Source organism: Choloepus didactylus, assembly GCF_015220235.1.
Source record: "Choloepus didactylus isolate mChoDid1 chromosome 25 unlocalized genomic scaffold, mChoDid1.pri SUPER_25_unloc1, whole genome shotgun sequence".
In the NCBI taxonomy this organism is placed as follows: domain Eukaryota; kingdom Metazoa; phylum Chordata; class Mammalia; order Pilosa; family Megalonychidae; genus Choloepus; species Choloepus didactylus.
This window is the reverse complement of record NW_023637606.1, coordinates 183,644-198,230: the sequence shown is the minus strand read 5'-3', so window position 1 is coordinate 198,230 and position 14,587 is coordinate 183,644. Positions and strand designations below refer to the sequence as shown.

General features: G+C 59.6%; 1 protein-coding gene across 1 annotated transcript; it reads left to right on the top strand.

The window, feature by feature from the left end:
- Positions 1-620: 620 nt before the first annotated feature.
- On the top strand, positions 621-3,415 carry LOC119525187 (vegetative cell wall protein gp1-like). The gene is made up of 6 exons (XM_037823789.1): positions 621-721; positions 1,018-1,114; positions 1,196-1,928; positions 2,154-2,238; positions 2,941-3,065; positions 3,178-3,415. Exons 1-5 carry the CDS (start codon positions 621-623, stop codon positions 2,954-2,956), a joined length of 1,032 nt encoding a protein of 343 aa, XP_037679717.1. The 3' UTR covers positions 2,957-3,065; positions 3,178-3,415.
- The last annotated feature ends 11,172 nt before the right edge of the window (positions 3,416-14,587 follow it).

Here is a 14,587-nt window from a genome sequence, read left to right as displayed (position 1 = left end):
CACACCGTGGGAGACTCAGCAGTGGAAAGGAATGAGCTATGTATACACGAGAGGATGCAGATAACGCCGAGGGAAAGCAGACCCCAAACTCCACAAAAAAGCATTTTCTGTGATTCTGTTGACATAAAATTTTAGAAAATGCAAACTAATCCGGGGCGACAGAAAGCAGATCAGCATCGACGGCAGCAGGCGAGGAGCGGAGGAGCGGAGGACCGTGACAAAGGGGCACCAGGGAGCTTTTGGGGTGATGGCTCCACAGGTGCGAACTCCCACTGTTCGCTGTGCCCCGATTCTCCCTCCCAGGGCGCAGGTCGTCGCGTGGGGTCGGGAAGGAGGAAAGGCACAGACCCCGGCTGCTGGGGTGAGGGGCCGGAGGAGGCCTGAGGGCAGCGCTGGGGACGCCGGCCTGGCCACTCGGGAAAGGGGGACACAAACCACACGCCACCTCCGACGCCGCGGTGAGGACCCCGAGACAGCCCTGCCCGGGCCCAGGTATGAGTGGGTGCATCACAGGAGCCAGAATGGGGGTCTGGGGGTTCTGGTGGGGGAGCATGGGCGGATGGGGGGGCACACATCGTCCTCGCCAGGCGGTAGGCCCGCTGCCCCATTGCTCCTGCGGGATGTCGGCCACGTGGGCCACGATGAGAGAAGCTGTCCTCCCAACCCCATTCTCCCCGGACCCCCGCGCCCCCGCCGGGCTCCAGGCTGAGCGCTGGCTGCGGTTTCAAAGCGGCTCCTCGACCCGGCCTTGAGGTGCGGGTGCCCCCAGGGGCTGCCCAAGGCCCTCAGGGGTCCCGTGGCCCCCTCTGAAGCCCAGGATCTCACAGAGGCCTCAGTGCGGGGAGACCCGCCCCGGCCCTGTGCCCCCCGCCGGATAACTGCCGCGCCCATAGCCCCGCCCTGACCAAGTGCCCCGCCCCTGGCCCTCTGCCCCGCCCTAGCCCCACCCTGACCAAGTGCCCCGCCCTAGCCCCCCCCACCATGTGCCCCGCCCCTGGCCCTGTGCCCCGCCCATAGCCCCGCCCTGACCAAGTGCCCCGCCCCCGCGCCCCGCCTTAGCCCCCCCACCATGTGCCCCGCCCTAGGCCCCCCCCCGACCATGTGCCCCGCCCCTGTGCCCCTCCCCACCCCTCTATCCCGCCCTAGCCCCACCCCCGACCATGTGCCCCGCCTCTGGCCCTCTGCCCCGCCCTAGCCCCGCCCCTGGTCATGTGCCCCGCCCCTAGCACCGCCCCTGGTTATGTACCCCGCCCCTAGTCGTTGCCCCGCCCCTAGCCCCGCCCCTGGTCGTGTGCCCCGCCCCTGGCTCCGCCCCGGCCCTTTGCGCGCGCTGCCGGCGCCCCGCGCCTGTCTTTGCCCACAGGTCCCCGGGCAGGGAAGGGCTCACGCACGGGCCTGGCTGCGCCGACTGCGTGCTCCCCGCCGAGCGCCGCTGCTCTCCCCGGGCCCTGGGATTCAGGTCCCTGCCAGCCGGGGATCTCCCTCTGCAGCCAATAAAAGCCCCGGACCCCGGGTCTCTCGCGGGCCTCCCTGGGCAGAAGCTCGGCCGGTTCCGCGGGTCCCCCTGGGGGCGAGCGCGCGGGGCCTGCGTCCTGCCCGCCCCGCCCCGCCCCGCCGTTGGGGCGTCCTGAGCTGGGAGCACGGCCCCGGGCCGAGTGCTGGGGCCCCCCGCAAGGGCGTTCCTGCCCCCCCGCCCCCGCGCTCGCCAGCGCCCCAGCACGGCCACCCTCCGTTCCCGCGCTCGCCGCTCCCGCGCCTGTGCATCCTGCGGTGTCTCCCCGCAGCTCGGGCGGGAAGGGCGCTCCGTCCACCTTGCCCAGCGCGTCCCTGCCGCCCGGGCCAGGACCGGCACCGGAATGCTCCACAAACATCTGTGGGCTCGGGGCCCCGTGGCCCGACCTTGGCGTCTAAGGGTGTGAGGACAGGAGGTGAGGAGTGGCCGGGCGGGGGGACGGCAGGGCAGGGGCGAGGCCAAGACCCCCTGACTGCACCCACCCTGGCTCCGCGTGGTCCCAAGCCACCCATTCGCCCAGCCTGTCCCCCAAAGAGGAGGAGTTGACCCCGTTCCGAGAGCAGGGACCTAGCACGCAGGTGTCCTCCCCACCCCGGAGAGCTAATCTGCCTTGGTGACCTGCCTTATGCACCTCCTCCAGGGAGCCCCCCAGGCAGAACTGCATCGTCCCAGTGTCGGAGAGCCCATGTGCACGGTGTCGGTCAGGAGATGTGTCTGCCAGGCAGGTGCGGGGCACACCTGTGACTTCCCCAACGCCCCCACCTCCTCTCACAGACCTGCAGGGCTCACCCCTAATTCGTTCTGGTCTGTTCCGAAAGCCAGGCCCGGGAAAGGCCTTCCCTGGAGGTCCATTCCCGGGCCCTGGGTCCTCCCTGACTCTCCCGCAGCACCAGGAGAGCCCACTTCATGCGGTGCCTTCTGTTTCCTGTCTGGTCTCCCCAGAGAGTGAGCTCCAGGGGTTCAGGGCTGTGGACCTGGCCGGGGCGGTGGGAATACACTGGGTGCTCACCGAGCAGAACAGCACCTAGCAAGGACCCACATTGTGCCCCGGGGGCTGCCACGCCTCACTCCAAGGAGCCTTGGGTTTCTTCTCCCTTCTCTGGAAAAGCCGGTGTTGAAATTCCCAGGGGCGATGGTGGCGGTCGGCCAAGGCCCAGCGCGATCAGCCCTCCCTGCTGCGCGTCCAGCCACAGGGGACAGCACAGGGCCGGGCAGAGGGGTGGGCAGGTCCGTCACCGACAGAAGCACCGAGGCCACCGTCCGGTGCAGAGGCCGCTCGTCACACGTGGCTCCTGGGTGCTGGAAATCCTTTAATGCAAATTTTAATTTAGTTTAGATTTTGATTTAAAAACAGATACTCGACTCCCTGGAGAATGTTTAAGTATGTTTGAAACCACTTGGGTGTGTGAATCTACTTTTTCAACTAGTTTTGGGAAGTTTTAAATACAGATCAACCACCACCAAGAAGCACTAAGAATCCAAACTGAGATGAAAGTAAAATATACGCAGGATTTCGAAGACTTACTAGGAACAAAATTACATGAAATATCTTGTAAGGATTATTTAATATTGATTACATGTTGAAATAACATTTTTGACATTCTGGGTTAAATAAAATCTATTAAAACTAATGCCACTTGTTTCTTTTTCCTGTTCTAATGTAGCTACTAGAAATTCTGGAGCCGCCTGAGTCTGTCTCCACCAGCAGCCCGGCTCTCACCTGCCCGGGGTGTCGGACACAGAACCTAAATGTTCTCTGTGGTTAGGGGTGAGGTGAACTCCCCGCTGCTGGGGTTCAAGCCTCTCTGCCAGCAGGATTTGCGTCTCAGGCTGGGACCTGGAAACAAGCCCATTCTCCAGATTTCTTCTGTCCCCAGCGGACATCCGCCCAGCTGGGGGCGTTCTGGGTGCTGCGTGGGGGTGGGGGATGGGGTGGAGGCTGGGGACGCTGCTCAGCCCACGGCACACAGGCGGCCGCCACCGAGAGTGATCTGGACACCTGTGGAGAAACGGAAGTTTCCCTGCCTTGATAAGTTATACAGGGAGGCCGCCTCGTAAAAGGTTATGAGTAGGCCAAGATGTTGTGTGCCTGAAGGCAGGCAATTTAGATAAGGATAAGGATGCCAGGCAACTTCCGTGATCCTGTCTCCCGCCCAGCCCCAAAGAGATCGTCCCTTATGTTTACCGTCCTTGTACACACACACCGTCAGGTCCTCATGACTTTAGAAAAAATGCACCCTCCCTGAGACATCTGAAAACGGTCACGTAGGAGACTACCTTGCATGCTATAAAAACCTGTAGGAATGAGAATAAAGTTTCTTTTGCGTGAACACAGAGACGGAGTCGGCTCCCTTCTTTCACAACTGGTGCCCCATGTGAGGAGTTCCAGTCCTGACCACGACATTTGAAAGCTGCGCACTAAGTACAAGCGAGTTGTCTCGTGGTGGTTGAGCGGTTCCAGCCACTCAACGATATGGGTCCGTCTCTCAGTGTTCCCCAGCGCTGGTATGTTTCAACTTTGCAACGGCTGCTGCAGGCTAGTGGAGCTTCTGTCCCAGAAGATAATTTGTACTCTTTATTGCATGATGTTGTTCAATACAACCCTTGGTTTCCTGAGAAAGGCACATTGGATCTTGATGTGTGGGAACGCATTGGGCGGAATTTAAAGCGTCATTTTAAGCTAGGACAAAAGGTTTCCTCTAAGACATTTACCACATGGGCTCTTGTTTGCACTGCTTTAGCCCCTCTCCATATTGCTGAGACTGGAATACATGAGGGGAAGGCTGCCACTGCCTCTGTCAGTGGCTCTCCACCTCCGGAGCCTTCAGCTCCTCTGCCGATAGCTGAAAAGGGCAGAGGGGATCTAGCAGAAACGGGTTGGCCCCTGCTGCCGCCACCAACGCCACCTCCACCTTCCCTCCCTGGAGGTGCCGCACCAGTTTTGCAACGCATCTTCCCAAGGCAGCATTGGCCGGTGATCTCGTTTGTCCCGTTATGCTTAACCAGCAAAATCAAAGAGTGAGCCACTAACTCATCAGACTTACAAAGAACTCAGAAAGAGCATTTGCGAGAATGGTGCCCCAAGTCCGTTTACTAAAAGGCTATTGAAAGCTTTGTCTAAAGGTTTTGTTTTAACCCCCTGGGATTGGAATGCTTTAGCTGTTCTTGCAGAAGGGGATGAAGCTGAACACAGTTCCCGAGCTCCGCAACCTGAAGATAGAAGGGAACGCCCTGCCGAGGATGAGACTGACAGCGCCAGCAAGCCCCGCTGATGACATGGGGAGTCCTGAAGAAAACGGCTCAAAAGGCTGAGGCGGTGCTCTGGCAAACCGGCACCCCTGTGACTCCAGAAACACTGTTTCTGGCAATGGTGTCTACTATCCATTGCCAGAGCGCGGTGACATTTATTTTCCTTTCCTTGTTCTCTTTTCTATCCCCGTGCGTTTCTGCCCACCTGTATTAGGCGCACATTTTAGATCCCCCTCTGTTCCGCCCAGTAACTTGGGCGGTCTCCCCTTTCCCTGTCTCCCACAATGTTACCACTTGGCTAGGTGGAGTGCATGTGCCACCTAGTGGTCCCCTGATTAACGGCAATCTTCCTCCTCTCTTGCTATCCTTAAACAGGCTTTGCAGAAAATTCACGTTGTTTTTTATTTACTCTAATTGCAGTTCTTGTATCTGCCGTTGTAATTTTAACCTCCGCTGCTGCGTCTATAGTAGCTATCTCCCACACTGTGTGAACAGCTCAATTTGTAAATTCTGCAATTGAGAATGTTAGTCAACAATTTATTACCCAACAAAGCATTGATCAGAAAATCCTAACCCGAATCCAAGCCCTAGAGGCTGCAGTTGAATTTATAGGCAAACGGCAAGATGCCCTTGCCCAGCGCCTTACCTTAACATGTGATTGGCAGATGACGTCCATCTGTGTAACCCCTTTGCAATGGAATAACACAAGCCACACCTGGAATGATGTCAAAAAACAACTGTGGGAGCATTTCATGATAATTTAACTAGTGATGTGGATAATCTAAAAACACAAATTTTAGAAACGCTCCATGCCACCCAAATCAATGAAAAGCAAACCAATCATTTGCAGTGGCTTGGACCTGACTCCTGGAGTCATGTCTTCTCTATCCCCTCCATTCTAAAGTGGCTTTGTTTTATCTTTTGCTTTCAGGACTCCGGTGCAGGTGAAACAGCTTAAGAAGACGCCACGCTCTCTCAGAGAACCCCCATGACATCTGTATCATTACATACAATTGTAACGGTAACAAAAAGGGGGGAGATGTGGAGGCCTCATAAATGGTTATGAGAAGGCCAAGACTTTGTGTGCCTGAAGGCAGGCAATTTAGATAAGGATAAGGACACGGGGCTCCTTCTCCTTCCTGAAATTGTCCCTTATGTTTACCATCCTTGTACACACATACCATTATGTCCTCGTGACTTTAGAAAAAATGCGCCCTCCCTGAGACACCGGAAAACAGTCACATAGGAGACTACCTTGTGTGCTACAAGAACCCGTAGGAATGAGCAGAATAAAGTTTCTTTTGCGTGAACACAGAGACGGAGTTGGCTCCCTTCTTTCAGACCCCCTGCCTGCAGGGCCGAGGGGGAGACCCGGGACCCGGAGACCGTTCAAGCCCCTCGGCCGGGAACGCCCCCAGCGCCGGGGCAGGGAACCCTGGGCCGGGAGCAGGTGGTGGAGACGGAGAAACAGGCCTGCCCGTGGGGGCGCGGGCTGGGGGCGGGGGTCACGGTCACCCCACGGGGGCTTGTTCCCGGCGCGGGGTCTGCGGCCTGCCTGGGAGTGGGTGCAGGGGCGTCTGGGCAGGACCAGGGTAATTCTGAGCCGGGTCACGGTGGGCTTTGGGGTGGGCTCAAGCAGGTGGTAGGCGGGGGCTGGACCAGGCTGGACTCGGGGTCCTTCCCAGGCCGGGGTCGGGGTCCCAGCCTGTCCAGGGCGGTCCCGGCTCAGCATCGGGGCTGGGGGCGGCTCCCCGCGGGGGCCTGGGGCGGGGCACTCGTCGCGCCGTCCTCGGTGGCGCCGCGGTGCAGCCGCTCCCTCTCCTCGCCGGCCCCGCTTGGTCCTGCGGTGCGCCCACATCCCGCGGCCCGGCCGGGGGGACGCTGCGGCGGCGACTCTGCCCACCCACCGCCCACCATTCCCGGAGTCCTCCACGCCCGCCCCGCCCCAACTACAACTCCCGGCAGCCCCTGCGCTCTCCCACAGTTCCCGGCAACCCCGCGCCAGCCCCGCCCACAATCCCTCTTGTATTCTCTTCGCTCTTTCCCCGTCCACAACTCCCGGCGTCCTTTACGACCGCCCCGCTTCGCCTACAACTCCCGGCAGCCCGCGTGTCCGCCCCGTTGCTGCTGGACTGCAACTCCCGCCATGCCGCGCGGCCCCAGGGGGTGGCGGGGACTGTGGACCGGGCTGCGTTCCCACAAGGCAGTGCGCACCTGCAGGGGCGTCCCCGCCGCCCGGCGCCCCGGAACCCGCCTGCTGAGCGGACGGGCACGCGCCCTCCCTGGGGTTGGCTCAGTGACTCCGAGGGGGCGAAGACGCGGCTTCGGTGCGGATGACAAAGTTGGGTTCCAAGCTCCGTGATCAGAGATTTTTAAACAAGCTTCCCCCTCCCCGCCCCACCTCTCACCTCGAGCCACGCGAGCTACCGGTTGCATCTGCAGGAGCCATGGCCAGGGTGGACGCGCCGGCCAGACCGACAGAGTGGGGACGTCCCCCGTCTGTCAGCCCCATGCCGTGGCGCACGGGGGTCCTGGGGCCGGGGGGAGGCGACCCTGCTGCACCGAGGACTGACTGGATGAAAGCAGGAGGAAAACTGCCCGAGTCCAGAGTTGCAGAGTCACGGGTTTGGATCCAGACATCGGGCCAGGCCTCGGGTTGTCGGGACGTCTCCAGTCGCTAGGGCCCCAGCATCATGTTGCTAGGCATCGGGTCTTGTTGCTAGGCACCGGGACTTGTTGCTAGGGGCTGGCATCGTGTTGCTAGGCATCAGGTCTTGTTGCTGGGCACCGGGTCTTGTTGCTAGGGCTGGAGTAATGTTGCCACAAGCCGGGTCTTATTCCCAGCAGGTGATTGACATGCTAGGGAGCTCGAATGTTTTATTTCGGGGTTTGGGGGGCAGTGAGTGGTTCATGATGGTGCCAGGGACTCATGTTGGAGAGGATGAAGTTTCCCGTGAGGGTCCTGACTTCCAGAGTCTGAGAGCAGTTGCTAATTACAAGGTTCCTTCATTAATTCAACAAGTATTTACTGAGCACTGACTATATGCTAAGCCTTGCTCTGGGTGCCGGGGAGACAGCAGATTGCAAGGAGGACAAACCCCTCCCCAAGGAGCTTACATTCTAATGGGAGGGGATGTCCACAAACATCAAACATAATAAGTGGGCAGTGGTGTGCTGGCAAAGTTTGACAACCAGCTCTCCAGGGCAAAATGTCCCGATTTGTAGCCTGTGTGGATTCAGGCGGTGAAGTGGCTGATTCCCACTATCAAGGTGATGCTAACCAGCTCACAAAATTCCTGAAAATTTAGCAAGCTGGCATGGATGGGCTGCAGCCCACAGCGGTGGGACAAGTAACGCATGACATACACCGGAGAAGGAAAAGCGAGACCGGGAAGGGGGAGTGGCGGCCCGGAGCTGGGGCAAGCTGGAGAATAACGGGAGAGCCTCACCAGAGGAGACCCAGAGGAGCTGAAGGTCATCAGCACAAACGGTTTATCAGGGAGAGGGGACGGGAAGCACCAAGGCCCTGGAGTGTTCTAGAAAAGCGAGGAGGCTGGGGAGACCAGAGAAGGAAGAAGGGAGCTGGCTGTGTGGGGCCCTCTGCAGCCACCCAGGCCCTGCTCCCTCAAACCTCAGCGTCCTCGGCTGAAAAACCGGGCTCGGAAGCCGGCAGGGAAGGTGAGCTGCTGCTGTCCCGCTGAGTCCGCGCGGAAGGCAGACTCCTGGGTGAGGAAGGAGGGGCCTGGCGGTCGCTGCGAGCTGGGGGAGAACAAGGTGTCCTTGTTGAGTCCCTGCAGAGGCGCCTGAGGCCGGGTCACTGGACTGGCCGTCGACGGGCAACAAAGCCGTGGCCCCTGGGGAGGGCAGAGCGGAGCTGGGCTGGGCGGGGAAGCGGCACCCGCGACAGCACCAGGCCTCCTGGGGCTGCCCCTGAACCTGTGGGTCACTCCGTGGGCGCAGCTGCTGGGATGTGGCTTTTAGGAAAGTGCGATGGGGACGTGATGGCAGCAGCAGGAACAGCATGCAGAAGGGGTTCCCGGCGCCCGTGTCCCCAGCAGGCGTCCACCACACACCTCCACCCCGGGCCCAGCAGCGACGCCCGCTAAAACCGGAGTCAGGGCCCGCGCGCCCTGCCCGCAACCATCCAGGGCGCCCACCTCCCTCGGGTGCAAGCCCACGTCCTCCTGCAGCCCCTGAGCCCTGCATGACCTGCCCCGACCCCCTCCTCTGCCCCTGGCTCCCTCCGCTCCTGCCCCGCGGCCCCCTTGACGCCCAGGCCCGGCCCGGCCTCGTGCCCCTGCCCCGAGCGCCCCACCCCAGCTGTCCGCATGGTTCCGTGTCCCAGAGGGAGCCTCGCGTCCTCCCCGCTGCTGCAGTGTCAGTGGAGCCTTCCCGCTGCCCTGTCTAAAATTTCAGCCCTGTCCCCAAGATCCCCACCTCACTGTCCCCTGCTTTGTTTCCCTGCTCCGCACTTGCCGTCGCCCGGGCACACGGCTGACGCGTTTAACCTGCTTGTCCGGGCTCGGTGGGGGGCTCTCTGACCCTTCTGTTTGCTCCTGTGCCCTGTGTGCTTGGCACACAGTAGGTGCTCAATAAGTGCTGGGTGCAGGGATAAGTGAAGGACCATTTCAGGAGGGCCGGGAGGCGGAGCCTGCCTGGGGGTGGCTGCTTTACCGGGGGGCTGGGGGCCCGTGTGCAGGGGCGGGGAATGGCCGTGTTCTCCCCAGAGCCCCGACGATGCCCCTGATGTGGCCAAGGGACCCACAGGGACATGAAGCAAAGGGTCGAGGTGGGAGCTGATCCTGATTCTCTGGGGCCCGCTGACACCCCAGGGTCCCTGTAGGAGGGGCAGAGGAGAGGTGAGGACAGAAGCAGAGCGAGAAGGAGCAGGGTGTGGGGGAAGACACCCCGCTGCTGGCTGTGCAGACAGAGGAGGGGCCGGGGCCTGTGGTCACTGAAGAGGCAGGAAGCGGGTTTTCCCCTGGGGCCTCCAGCAAGGAACACAGCCTGGGACACCTCAATTTTAGCCCCTTGAGGCTGATTCTGGTCTTCTGATCTCCGGAAATGTAAGATAGCAAATATGTTCATTTTTTAAGCTAACTAACTTTGTGCTGAGTTGATACGGCAGTGGCACCATCGTGCAAAGGCCCTGGAGCAGAACAGAACCCGGCGTGCTGGAGCAGCTCACAGGCTTCTTTGTGCCCCATGGCGAGGAGTCGAGCTTACGGCGAGACCCAGCTCTGCACATGGACGGCGGGAGGTTTCCCGGCAACACTTATCCCTGCTGTGCGTGACGCGATCAAGGGTTGTGTTCGCCCCTGTCGAATGCCGGCTGCAGGGGGGAAGTTGGGACAGCCCAGGAAAGCCGGGGGAATCTTCCAGAGCTCTGCACTCACCCCGCAGACAGAGCCATGTGGCCACCAAGGGATACGCAGAAAACAGTGTGGCATCTCCACGCAATGGAATGTCATTCGGCCACGCGCACAGCCCACTCGAGAGGCCTCGCGCGCTCACGTCCAGGGAAGGCAGCGTCCCTGGAAGACGGCATGCGGCTCTGTTTATATTCCGTTCAAACAGAGGCGAGACAGCCTGCCTGAGGGGTCGGGGGCCTGGGGGTCTGTGCAGGGTGTTTTGAAGCTCGCTGTCAGGGAGGACCCCCCAGGTGGATTTGGGGTCCAGCAAGAGTAATGAGGATGTGAGGCAGGACTCAGAGGGGTTTGTCCCAGCAGCCTAGGCTGGAGGGGCTGCCCTCTGTCATGGGGGCGACTGCAGGAGTTGGGGGCCGGTTTGGATTCTTGTTTGGTGCTGCACCCACCCTTGGGAGGCACTGGAGGAGGGGAGAGGCCCACGGAGGCAGAGCGTGTGTCTGAGCCCACCTGGGGAGGGTCTGCTGGCCAGAGACCCCCTGCCCCGCACCTGCCTGGCCCACCGAGCACCTCATGATCCCACGTGCCCGCCGCGCCCCTGCACAGCTGCTGCCTCTGCAGGGGGTCGAGTCGCGACCCCTCTGAGGACGTGGACCGATTTGTACACAGGACCCTTGCAGGCGTTAACTAGCAAGGGCACCCTAACTAGGCGAGGGTGGCCTTAATCCAACACAGCTGGAGTCCTCTTAGGCAAAGGAGATCAGAGGCAGGAGAGGACTCGGAGAGTGGCCAGAAGCTGAACCCAGAGGGAAAAAACATGCCACCATGTGCGTTGCCATGTGATGGAAAAGCCAAGGACCGAGGATCGCCGGCAGCCAGTCCCAGGACACCTTGGACTTTGGGAGAAAGCATCAGCCTGATGACGCCTCGAGTTTAGACTTCTAGTCTCAACACCACGAGTCGGTAAGTTCCCGTTGATAAGTCATCCCATCGTATAAAATTTCTTTAGTAGCTGTTGTTCTAGTTTGCTAATGCTGCCATTTTGTAAAACACCAGAGATGGATTGGCTTTTATAAAGGGGGTTTATTTGGTTACACAGTTACAGTCTTAAGGCCATAAAGTGTCCAAGGTAACACATCAGCAATCGGGTACCTTCCCTGGAGGTCCAGAAAACCTCTGTTAGCTGGGAAGGCACGTGGCTGGTGTCCGTTTGCTCCCAGGTTGCATTTCAAAATGGCTTTCTCCAAAATGTTGCTCTTGGGGCATTTTGTCTTCTCTTAGCTGTAGCTCCTCTTCAAAATGTCACTCTCAGTTGCTCTCCAAATGTCCCTCACAGCTGCTCTGTGTCTGGGCCTATGTGGCTCTTTTTAAAGTCCTCCAGGGATCCAATAAAAGCCAAGGACTGAGGATCACTGGCAGCCAGCCCCAGGACACCTTGGACTTTGGAAGAGTCCTGAATGGGAGGGGCAACACCTCCATAAAGGTAATTGTCTGCAGTTGACTGAGTCACATCTCCATGGGAACACTGAACCAATAGGTTCCAACCTAATCAATACTAATACCTCTGCCTCCACAAGATTGCATCAAAGAACATGGCTTTTTTCTGGGGGACATAATATATACAAACCGGTACAGCCAGGAAACCAAAACACCCTCCTTTCTCTGCCTAGTGAACTCCTATGCACCCTTCAAAGCCCATCTCGGAAGCCCCTCCTGCAGGAAGCCTTCCCCAAGGGTATGAGAAACAAGCACTATTCCTAAAAAGGAATAAATGCTCATCTGATTGTGGAGAAGAAAATAATTTATTCATGATCTTGCAAGAACGGGCATCCAACCCAAATGTGGGGGTTGGCACCCAGAACAATAGACCCAGCAGTATTTATTCCCTACACCTGACCGCAAGTCCCTTCCCCGTTTCTCCAGTGGTCGATACTCCAGAGGTTACATTCTATTCCACAGGCCTAACTAGCCCGGGCAAATTTGAAACATGCAGCCCACCCAAATTGGAAACATTTGAAACAAGTCTCCACCCCTCTTTCCTTTGTTCTTTAACTGCAGAGCCAGTCTGAGCTAGTTTGGTAACAACTTATGAAGCTATTCTAGGAAACTTTACACCCCCTCCCCCACCAGTCTCACCTTGCAAGGACAGTGGGTGGATAAACAGGAGGACTGGCCACCGATTATAGCTTGGCTTCTTGTCCCTCTGCCATTTCCCTGAGCTGCCCCCACCCTGTGTGAAAGCTAAACTTAAATCTAATTCTCACAACGCTGGTCTGTCTGTCCACACCTGGCACTTCCTCGAGGGTTCACGCTGGGGCTCCCAGTTTTGCCCAGGGCAGGGCCAGGTACAGAGGGGGCTCTTGGTAAACACATACACGTGTGAGATCTGGAGCAGCTCATACTCCAAAAGACAGGCCCTTTTTCAGGAATAAACTCAGCAGAGGAACACAGAGGAGAAGGGAATTTGCCTCCTCTCATTAGGGAGCCTGGAGCAAGCCTTGGACACAGCATCTGGGGAGCAGAAGGAGGAGAGTTCCGGGACCGTGAGCGGCTCAGACAGCAGTGTTCTAAGATGAAGCACATCGTCTAAGCAGCCCTGGGACCTTTACTTACTGTTTGCATTTGTCATCTTTTGTTAAATTACGGAATGAGTGCGTGAGTGCATGTCCATTGGAAAAATAAATCAAACAATGCGGCTATATCCAGACTTAAAAGTGGAAGGATTCACACCTTCTTTGCCCCGAATCCCCTGTTCCTGCCCAGAGGTAGCCACTGAACAGTTTGGAATGCGTCTTTTAGATGCCTTGAGTGCGTTTACCTAAATAACACGTTTTTACGTAAGATGATGCTGGGCGTGTGTTCCGAGATGTGCTTTCCTCGTCAGCCTTTCTGGATTCCGTTCCCCATCCCTGCGCTCGGATGCCACCCACCACCGCCTGTCACTCTGCGGTCGGGAGATGACCTCAGGGCCACGGGCGGAGTGGGCAGAGCCATCCGGGTCCGCTGCCTCCCGGGCCTCGGTTTCCTCGCTGTGAAGTGGGTGCACCGACAGGAGCCCCCTAAGGAGTCCCCGTGAGCGGGGTCTCCTACAGTGCCGCTCTGCATACAGTGGGTGATCGATAAACGCCCATTGCCAGGCCGGGGTCACGCCCCTCAGCACGGTGACGTCTGGGTGGGGCGTCCTGGGCACTTGGGGTGCTGAGCGGCCTCTCTGCGCCCCACACGATGCCAGCGCCCCCCCAGCTGTGCTGCTCGGCCCTGCAGCCCCTGGATGGAGGGACGGGTTCTAGGTTACAACATCCCAGGCCCGGCCGCAGCCGCTGGCCCACGGTTGCTGGGACGGTGGCAGCTCCGAATTGAGATGGGCCGTGAGGGCAGGACACGTGCGTGAAAGAACGGAGAGAGCGAAACACCTCACCTGTGGTTTTCCGTATGCTGAAATGATAGCGCTTTGGTTATATTGGGTTGAATAAAATGTGTTGTTAAAATTAATTTCACTTGTTTTTCTTTTCTTTTTTTTGGCCACTATAGATTCAGAATTTCCCCTGGATCCGTCCCTATTGCCACGGGCCGTCAGCTTGGCGGCCAGGCCGGGAGCTCGGGTGGACGGGTCTGTCTCGGTCGCTGTTGAGTTCCCAGCCCCCAGCGTGGAGCTGGTGTACAGTCGGCGCTCAACAAATGCTCGCCACACCCTGAAGCCAGGGTAGGGGTTCGGAATCGCTTCCAGTGCAGGGGATTGGTTTCAGAGGCCACGTGGAGGCTGTGGCTTGCGGGGCAGAGAGGAGCGTGGGGGTCCGGGCCAGGGGTGTTCCTCCGATGGGCCGAGGAGGCAATGGGCAGACGCTGCCGGGGGAGGGCGTGTCCCGGGCCCCCCACCCCGCTCTCAGCTCCACGCCTGCTCGGGGCTGTGCCCTCCGCTGTCAGGAGGTCACTGCGGGCAGAAGGGGGCCCAGGCCCACTCCACGAGGAAGTGATTCCGCCACAACCCGCGGGGCGGGAGGCGGACCCTCCCCAGTCGAGCCAAGCCCAGCCCTGGGCTGCCACCCGAGCCGAGCGCCCCAGCTGGGCCGTCCTGGGGTCCCCACGGAAACTGCAGACACAGATGTGTGCACCGTCGGCCATGGGGCTTGTGGGTTTGTTACGCGGCGGAGACAACTGTCACCTCCGCCACCCCCGACTCCCACGTGCAGAGCTGGGCTCCTTCCCGAGTTCCCCCAAACCCGCCCTCCCGCGTCTTCCCAGCTCGGCAGGGGCAGCTCCGTCCCTCCAGGGGCTCAGGCCAAAGGCCCCGGGGTGGCTCCGGGGCTCCCTCACCCACTCAAGCCTGCGGCAGACCCGGCGCTGCTCACCCTCCTGGCCCCTGCCCAGCCTCTGTCCTGGTTTCCAGGTCCCCCCAAGTCTGTCCCCAGGGACAGGCCCTGGGGGCTGTGGGCTTCTCCCCCGAGGGAGGTGGGACCCC

Bases quoted from the DNA above. Each gene is read 5' to 3' on its own strand.
- LOC119525187 (XM_037823789.1), top strand. From the start codon at position 621: ATGTCGGCCACGTGGGCCACGATGAGAGAAGCTGTCCTCCCAACCCCA. The intron at 722-1,017 runs GTTTCAAAGCGG...CCCCGCCCATAG, and splicing joins CAGGCTGAGCGCTGGCTGCG to CCCCGCCCTGACCAAGTGCC. The intron at 1,115-1,195 runs GTGCCCCTCCCC...GCCCCGCCCTAG, and splicing joins CGACCATGTGCCCCGCCCCT to CCCCGCCCCTGGTCATGTGC.